The 9325-nt window shown below is 47.3% G+C and overlaps 1 protein-coding gene across 1 annotated transcript; it reads left to right on the top strand.

The window, feature by feature from the left end:
- Positions 1–271: 271 nt before the first annotated feature.
- On the top strand, positions 272–6255 carry LOC144167350 (uncharacterized). Its single transcript, XM_077696641.1, has 3 exons — positions 272–394; positions 605–714; positions 6012–6255. The coding sequence occupies exons 2-3, from the start codon at positions 611–613 to the stop codon at positions 6253–6255; spliced, it is 348 nt and encodes a 115-aa protein (XP_077552767.1). The 5' UTR covers positions 272–394; positions 605–610.
- The last annotated feature ends 3070 nt before the right edge of the window (positions 6256–9325 follow it).

Genomic DNA, 9325 nt, shown 5'->3' on the forward strand with positions numbered 1-9325 from the left:
TTTAAGGGTTAAGGTGCACCAATCAATAAGCGAAATAAAACAATGACGTATCTTCCACAGCACGGCGCCACAACCGCCACACGGCATCATTTGATTGGCCTAGCGAGAAGCGCCGGTTGTGAATGTGAACCCGATGAGGTGCGCGAGACCGCGAGCTTCTCGATGCTTCTCGTTTTAGCCCCAAAAAGCCACTCCGTTTCTTGGCCAATCCCCCACGTGGGTATGTGCCACTAGAAAAGGATCAACAACAACAACAACAACAACAGCTTCTCGCGCCACGGCTTCATGTGCTGTCGCATTGTGCTGTTCCAGTGTTCGGAATCTCTTCCCTAAACGTGGTTGTCGTACGGCTACGTGTGAAACCCGCTCCGGGAGCCTCTCTTCAGACGTACCAGTGAGTTATCTGCCCTTCGCTTTGTGCTTTCTTGCGGGACTCTGTTCGTTGTGATGCATCGAGCTGCCTTTTCAGCTTTCGAACTCTGTTGCCTCGCTTGCGCCGCTCCTCTCCCTGTTTTGAATCCTCTGGCACTGCAACGGGGAATCGGTTGAAGATTAGCCACGAGTTTGCTCTTGGTTGAGCGTGCGTGTTTGCCATTTACTGCAGGCCGAGATGTCAGCGGCGCTCCAACAGCGTGAAGGGAGGGAGAAGCTCAAGCCTGAACTGCCTAAGCCCGAATTCGGCTCGTCCAAGAATGGTTGTGCCAGCTCGCCATCGTAAGTGCTCAGCACTCTCTCTTTGCAGTCTAGAGTTCCATTCGGGTTCGTCACGTTTTCTCGGCATGCCCGTTTTCTCTGCCTCTGTGACGGAGTTTACAGCTGCATGCAAAGTGTCCCTTGAACAACGGAAACTGCACGGAAAAGAGTAACGCTGCACATATTTTAGCTCGGACCATGAACAGAGGCCCGAATAAGTTTAGGAAGTGGGCGGCACAGTATCAGCTACCAATGAAATGCCGGCGGCCGGCACTTTAGCCGGCACGGATATTTTGCCGGCACTGTCTTCCCTTTGGCTGTGTATGCCTGCCTCTGCCTCTGCCTCTGCCAGGCGCAGAATCGGCCGTGGTGAACCTGGCGCACTGGTGGCGCCTCTGGTTTCTGTTCTCGCCTCCTTCCATATTTTATTTGCATTTGCCTGAATCGCTGTGTTTATTTATTCAGAAACCCGGTTATTTTGCGCCCTTCCGTTTTGTTTATTCGAGACCTGCCTTTATGGGTTAGGTTATAGATTGGATAGGAGAAACTTTGCGGGTTTGTTGGGTTTGGTTAGGTAGGGTTGGTTAGGTTAGATGTTTGCTTAAAGTACGTATGCGAATAAAGCATGCACAAGAAGAAATTCATTAGCGTGGAAGATAGTAAAATGCCGTCTACCGACAAAAAAAAAATTCCGGCAGATTGTTTACATGGTTACGACAAGCCAAAATATTTGTTCTTTTTTGAAATCATTAATTACTAAATGCAATGCAGCTGGAACGATATCTGGGACAGATAAATTTCCCGCTGCCGGCACAATATCCCGAAAGGTTAAATGCTGGCGGCCGGCACAATACCCACGTTCATAAGTTCAATTCGACGCCTACTATGAGAACTGCTTCCAGTCGCAGCGTTTCCACGGCAATATGTATCTCTGGGAATAGGCCCAACTTTCAATTGTGTTAAATATGTATTTCACTCACTCGTATCATTCTACACTGCTTCGTCGCGCTTGAACGCCGTTTGCGTGACGGCAGACTGCATATCATCACAATTGCGTTCAACTGCCTCCCCCCTCACCCCACTTTTCAGGCGTCAGAACATGCTCACAGTGGGAGACCACTCAGATGCTGATGAAAATACGACTCAAGGGTCTGCTCACTGGGGCCACTTGTAAGTGTGATCCTGCTTTGTTTAGCATGCGCTAGCACAATAGATGGTGCTAGCTTTGTCCTATACACTGTTTTCCCATTGAGTTTTGCTCCTTGTACTGCTTTTACGAATGACCTTTACGGATGACCTTGTAATGTTACTGGCTTGCCTTCTTAAGGTATTGCTTGATCCTGCCACTTACACTGAATGGAGACGCACGCTTCGAATTCTGCAGCTTGCGCTCACTAATGCTTCCGTCATGACGTAAAATAATTTTTGTAGAGTTCTTTCTCAAATGTCCAGGCCTGTTCTGGCTGACGATGCCCGACAGGGATGAAACTGCAGTGCATGGCCAATGCCGACCTGGTACTCTCAGTGCTGGGTGCCATGGTTCTCGAGTCCACCTTCCTTGACTGAATTCATCTTATTTTTCATGTCATTCAACAGAAAGCAGAAACTTGTCACTAGTTGCCTGGTGCCAACCGCTTCTGATGCCACTGTTGCAAACTACAGAGTTCTGCTGCTGCGGTGGCTGCTATAGACAGCATCACTCATCTCTAGCTTTGCACTTCAAATGGCGCACATAGGTCCTGCCCTGGTGTGATATTGTTAGCTTTTCTTTCTCCCTTAAGCAGTCACTAGTCAATGGCTATAATGAGAGTACTGGGCCCGTTTGCCCGTACGCATAAGTTCCTGATTAAAGGAGTACTGACACGAAATTTTCGTGTTACGTTTTTTTCGCTGCTATGCGTGCCTACCAGCCCACTAATCATAGAATGACAGATTAGACGGTCGAGCGCAGCGTAAACATTCATTTACGGCGTCGTGTATTCATGCCAGTTTCGGTTTCGACTGAAAAACGCCGAGCGGCCGCCATAACAGGATCTATCACATGACGTCACCATCCTTGCCGCATCGCTGCCTCTCTGGAAGCGCGCGCGAGCGAGCGCGCGCGCGCCCCCAGACCGGCCGAGGTTTTCGCCGTCCCCACAGGCCCGGGCAGCATGACGTCAGTCCCAAAACCATGACGTGTACACACGCCCGAGCAGCGCGCGCCAACCACAGCCAGCGCGTCGGCTTTGTCACGGGAGCCCCGACGTCGGCAGTTTGGGGCAAGTAGCACATGATGTCATGTCGGCCCGCTCTGGGCTTTCTCGTGCGGGCGAAGATTAAAATAGATTTTAAATATGTTTCGACGAACTGTTGCTGTTGAAACTTGCTGGGAGATATCTCCTGATAAAAAAGAAGCGTTTTACATAGTTATCACAGCTTTGAAATTTCGTGTCAGTACTCCTTTAAGTTCCCGCTTACGAATAAAACGCCAATAAGTCGAAGTCAGCCACGGAAAAAAAGCTGGTTGCCAAAAACCCGACGGAAACGCCACCTTAACCGAGCGTTTGTATCACTTTCGGGCAAACGATTTATTACCTAGACAGCGCTAAAGTCGTAGTTGAGAACTTATTCTCACACTTATCGCGTTCGGGCAAACGGGCCCTGGTCTTGTCTCGGAGTGTGGAGGTTCCCTCCTTGGCAAAGGGTGCCTAGACCTTGAGTGAGGCAGGCATTGGTGACATTATTCACACTAAAAACAGCGCAGGGACGAGGACGGAAGAAGTGACAAACTAGAGCGCTCTTGTTTGTCACTTCTTCCGTCCTCGTCCCTGCGCTGTTTTTAGTGTGAATAATGTGTAACCAACTAGCCCAACGTCAAGCCTTAGCAAATTGGTGAATATTGTCGGGTCTGGGTTTCTATGCCCTTACTAGCCTTGTTTGTTATGCAGGCAGTGGATATGCATGTGCTTCAAGTTATGGCTCACATTCGAGACTTCTCTCAGTAATCAAGCTTTTTGGTGCACATGTATGAAACTGGGTGGTAAAGTCCACAAACAGGATTAAACGGGCTGCATGCCGGCTGGTGGAGGGAGTGCTAAAAAGATTTTGGTGGCTTTGTAGTTAGGCACGGCATTCCTGAGGATGAGGTCGCGCCTAGGGGTTCCTGGCATGACGGCATTTTTTTTTGTGGAAGCTGAGAACAAACAGCATTGTGTACTGTGTTACAAAAAGTGTTAGAAAAAGACCGCAGTGTGCTCAACATTAGTTATGCAACAAAGTGAGCCAATTTGGTAAAAACTAAAGAATGTGGTTAAAATGCCTTTGCAGCATTAATAGGGACATAGAAAATGGTTGACACATTGCTCTCCCTGTGAGGAGAACCACAATCTGTAGCTTTTGAGGGATACTGGCATATCGCTGTACTGTCATCTACTACTGCTTATTTTTGTAAGTATCCTAAGAACCCGATAGGTCAGTACATAAAGGGAGATTTCATTGAAAACACAAAACAGGAAGATGAGGCGAACAAGAACTGTCCAAATGGGACTCCATAAAAAGTAGACAGTTTCATAGAGAGAACAGGAAATATTAGCACAAAAAGATTGAATTTGGGATGCATTCTCCACTTAAAGGTGACTAAGTAAGGTGGTCTCAGAAGGAGATGGATCTGTTTTGGATACTCTACTAGCTGATACAGTTTGTCCCAGTCATTCATTTGTAACAGAAAAGCTCATAAATTCTTTTTCATTAGCAAAAGGGGGTCATGTGATTCATTTGTAACGACGCGTGGCAAGGTGGAAAATTGTGTTCCGAGAAAAATAAGAGAATGGTGGCGTGCAATGAGGGGAAGTGAATCAGGGAAAGTAATTTACAGTGCAGGGTAAGATTACGAGGTGTGCTGGGTGGGAATGCAAAATAACCTAGTAGCCTTGTTCTGGACCGACTTGGGTAGATTTGGAAATTTGAGTCAGTGTGGATCCCAGATGGCTGACACGTATTCTAGTAAGATTTGATCAAGGCAGTACTGGCATAGTCTGGTGTCAGCTTTCGCGTGTAGAGCCCCACAACCAACATCAACACTGTGTGTCAAGCCCAGTGTGTATCCCTGCTCTTCTTTCTCATTGTTCCTGTCTGGTAACACCAGGAGCGCATTAAAACCTTCCTGCACGCGGGAAAAGCAGTGATTTTGGGTAGTCTGGCAAACAATTTTTTTCCCTTTTGCAAACAATATGCAACATATAAGTGCATGGTATTGAATTGTAGAAGAGTAAATGTCCATAGCAGCGGTGATAGTTTCAAGCAGAATATGTCATTTGGGGAAAATAGAAGAAAAGCTGCGCAGAAACGTTTTGCGAGAAACGCAAAAAAAAATGGGCAAAAACGTCAGTGTTGCTCCACAGAGAAAAAAATACACGAAAAATTTACGATATACATTTTGTACATATAGGTACTATCAGTGCAAAAGTTGTGCAATTATCAAATGCCTAAATAAAATTTCTTGACTACACACACAAAAAAGTTAGAATTAGTGGATTTCGTACCACTGTGCGAGCTGTTCCTCGATACCTAACTTGCCCACACACATCCATTGCAGAAAACATTGGCATTCTGCTCCACTCTTCTTGGTTCATAGCACAAGCCAGTTTCAATACTCCTGCATTTTCTGGGGGCTCGTATTGAACAGGGGGTATCAGGTTCTGGGCCAGTTTGGCGAACTGTCGCTTTCGGTGCTGAAATACGATGACTATAAAAGCTATCCTTGGATTCAGTGCTGCTAATGCCACCCAAAATGTTGCGTGTAGAATCGTCCGAATTTCTAAATCTGCGGCGTTTCCGCAGCCCGTAGCGTAACAATGTCAACACTGTCTCAGCATCATCCGATCGGTGGTCACATGACACCGGCGGTGCTTTAAAAAATCGCAGCGCGCCGAAAAAAAAAAAAAAAACAGCAGGGAGGATCCGTCTCCATTGCTCAGTAGATGGCACCAGCTCTCGCAGCACACTTGGAAAGCGCCAAATTCAAATGGGAAAACAACAAATTTTTGAACTTGAACGTGTCGATAGTATATACAGTAAAACCTCATTACAAGAGACACTGTTACAAGAGACACTGTTTGTTTTTCCATGTTCGCCATGTTAGCAACATTGCATACAAGAGACCTGTGTTACAAGAGACGTTTTTTGGTTCCCTTGAGTGTCTCTTGTAGCGAGCTTTTACTGTACTATCGATTTGAATAGGCATGGGCAGGAAGGTTTTAATCCCCTCACTACGAGCATTCACGATAGCACATTGTATTCCAGCACAGTGAAGTGTGTGGGTGTCCTGGTGTGTGCAGGCACGATCACGGATGCCTGGTGGGGGCCTCCCTTTTTTTCAGCCTGGCAGCCTCGTGCTTCACGGAGCCAGGATTCCAGCATGTGTGGGGGGAGGGGCAGCACTACTCCCTCCCCTACTACCACTGCCGCTGCAACCACCTGGGCCCCGAGTTCGACTGTTCCCCCTCCGTTGGCAGCACCATCCTTGCACCCTGCTCCTCCCGCATCCTGGCCCCCACCAGTGACCTTCCGACCCCGTCCTAGGTGAGCCCAGACCTACCATGACCTCCACAGCTGCAAAGGCTTGAGGCTGAGTCCAAACACGGGGCCTCCCTAGTTTAGGTAGGGGCCAAAAGCCTGCGTGATCCTTTCTTTCTGGGCTGCAAAAAGCTCGCAATAGTGGAGCTTAACACTGAAATAATTAAGGGTGAATGCAGGGCAATCGTAGCAGTTTCCGGCTTTACAAACATTCTCAGATTTCTGTTGCATTGTGTTCACAGTCTAATAATACACACTGGCCGCAAGTTCGTTTATCCCTTTACGGCCCAGCCCACACAAACGGGTGGATCAACAAATTCGTTTACTCAGTGGCGCCTGTTTCGGTTTCGGTTTCACAGCCCTGGGTAGCCGCTGCGAACGCTTCCGAGACTTCATTGGTTTCGGTAGTTCACTCATTTCGCCACCAGGGGGCGAGAAATCGCACATTGAAAACGGCGCCCCAGCAGGCGCGATCGCGATAGCCGCCTTCAAGATTAAAACTGATATTTCTTCTTGCTATTCTCGTATTTTCTGAATAACAAGCTTAAGACACGACTTGCAGGACTTGGAAAAACACGATCGGGTAAAAAATACACCCGTTCCCTTCGTGTGCGTTCCGTCATTACGCTTGAAAAATGCACGCACACATATGTGTGGGCTGGGCTTTCGTCGTTACGAAAATTTTGCTAGGCGGTATAGGCTGGCGGGCTCGTGCACTGCAGCGCTAGAGATAAATAATTTTTTCTTGCTTTCTTGGTGCCTCATTTATTCGCGGTTTTGTGCTGGCTCATTGGTAATCTTTTGTTGCGCCTTAACCTTGAACTAGTTCAGTAATTACTTGTGATAATTATATTATTTATAATTATTAATTATATAAATTAAAACTTCATTATTATTTATTTTCACAAAATCCTATTTATAATATAGGTACTCCTGAAACAATATAAAACTTATAAGTAATACATAGAAATGGAGTTTTTCTGCGCCTGATGCCGTTTTTAAGGTATTCTTACTATGCGCAGATCATACGAATAGAAGCCCAGCGCACACATATGTGTGGGTTTGTTTGCTGTGTGAAATACTCTGAGCTTTCCATTTTCACTTGTCGAAGCATCATTAGGAAGGGGTAAATGCACAAAACTTAATTACTTGTTGCCATTTTTTCTAAAAAAATTTCTTTGGGCAGGAAAGGGTTATTGTCTAGAGCATTGAAGAGAGAAAAATGAAACTTCCTCGGGTTCTTGCACCTGCTTACACATGCTTTGGAAGGGACAGCCCACCGATTATTAGACTTCTATACTGCTACATGGTGTTTAGTGTGCGCCTTTATTTTTTATTGCTTGTGACACAAATGACTCCGACACATGGCCACAGTTCACACAGACCCGCCGCGGTGGCTCAGTGGTTAAGGCGTTGTGCTGCTGACCATGGGGTCGCGGGTTTGATTCCTGGTTGCGGCGGCCGCTTTCCTGATGGAGGCGAAAAGCAAAAATGCCCGTGCGTACGACATTTCGGCGCACGTTAAAGATCCCCAGGTGGTCAAAATTAATCCGGAGCCCTCCACTACGGCGCACCTCATCGCCTGCGTTGCGTTGGCGCGTTAACAGTTCACACAGACGTTCCCCACATTTGGAGCTCTCCTCCGCTTGAACCTGTTCTTCACTTGCACCATTCACGGGGCATATTGTAGGCTGATTCTTGTTCCATTCTGCGAGGGTGCCAATCTAGCACTGTGGTTGGCACACTAGCCTTGTGCTCCCGCAACCCAGGAGGCTCAAATCCCGCACGAATACAAATGTGGTTTTGTTAATCTTTTTCTCTTACAGTACTCGTCATTTTGGTACACAGACAACAACAGCTACAGCCACTTCTCACATTTCATGAGGCATGTATGTTTGCTGAGATCGTGGTGCTTTATGTATGCTTGCAAAACTGCTCATAAATGTTGCTTCCGAAGCCCATCCCCAGAGGAAAGCAAGAGCTCCGCGAAGGCCGATTGCCCTTGTCGAAAAATCTGTTGACTGCATTGTAACCCCCCCCAGCAATCCTTTCTGTTCCGTAAGAGGAGAAAGAGCCGCTGTGAAGTAGAATGCAAATAAGACGAGTGAGTGGTCAAGGTGTTGTGTTTTTACAAAGCTACACTAATTATCCTCTGGTTACCCTTATTTTGTCAAAAAAGCTGTCGTGGATCTATCTACACAGAAACAACAATAGGCATGTTTCATGGGCGTCGCATGGGGGGTCTAAAAGGGGCACTTGCCCCCTAAGCCACTCCAGCACTTTCCCCTTCTCCCCGCCCTTCTCTCCCTGTAATGCAATGGTTTGCCCCATGAAGACTCAATGCTGCCGATGCCCATGACGTGTAGTACATACTTTCGAAATCAGTTTTCCTAAGCTGCCACACTTAGCTGGCTATTCTGTGCATGGCTTTAGTTGCAATTATAAGATTGATTGATTGATTGATTGTAGGGTTTAACGCGCCGACGCAACGCAGGCGATGAGGCGCGCCGTAGTGGAGGGCTCCGGATTAATTTTGACCACCTGGGGATCTTTATCGTGCGCCGAAATCTCGTACACACGGGCGTTTTTGCCTTTCGCCTCCATCAGAAAAGCGGCCGCCGCGGCCGGGAATCGAACCCACGACCTCGTGCTCAGCAGCGCAACGCCTTAGCCACTGAGCCACCGCGGCGGGTCAATTATAAGAACCAAGTTTTGCACCTATCCAGTAGCAATGAGATGAATCATCTCCCCAAATCTTCATCAGATTTGGTGCACTTGTTCAAAAGTCGGTTATTTGGCCCTGCATCACCCCTCAATATCTAATGCCTTGTGAAAACCATGTGTAACTGTGAATAGCTCAAAGGATCCATTCATTATATCAGCCGGTTCATCATTCATTGTGCCAGTTATCGGGTTTAATGCGCCAAAGCCACAACCTGGGCTATGACGCGAATTGTAATGGGCTCCGGATTAAGTTTGCTGACCACCTGGGGATCTTTAACATGCATTGAAATCTCGAACACACGGGCCTTATCACTTTTCGCCTCCATCACAAAAGCGGCCGCCGCAGCCGGGA

Source organism: Haemaphysalis longicornis, unplaced genomic scaffold, assembly GCF_048455015.1.
Source record: "Haemaphysalis longicornis isolate Haplotype H1 unplaced genomic scaffold, Haemaphysalis longicornis Haplotype H1 scaffold_2, whole genome shotgun sequence".
NCBI lineage: Eukaryota > Metazoa > Arthropoda > Arachnida > Ixodida > Ixodidae > Haemaphysalis > Haemaphysalis longicornis.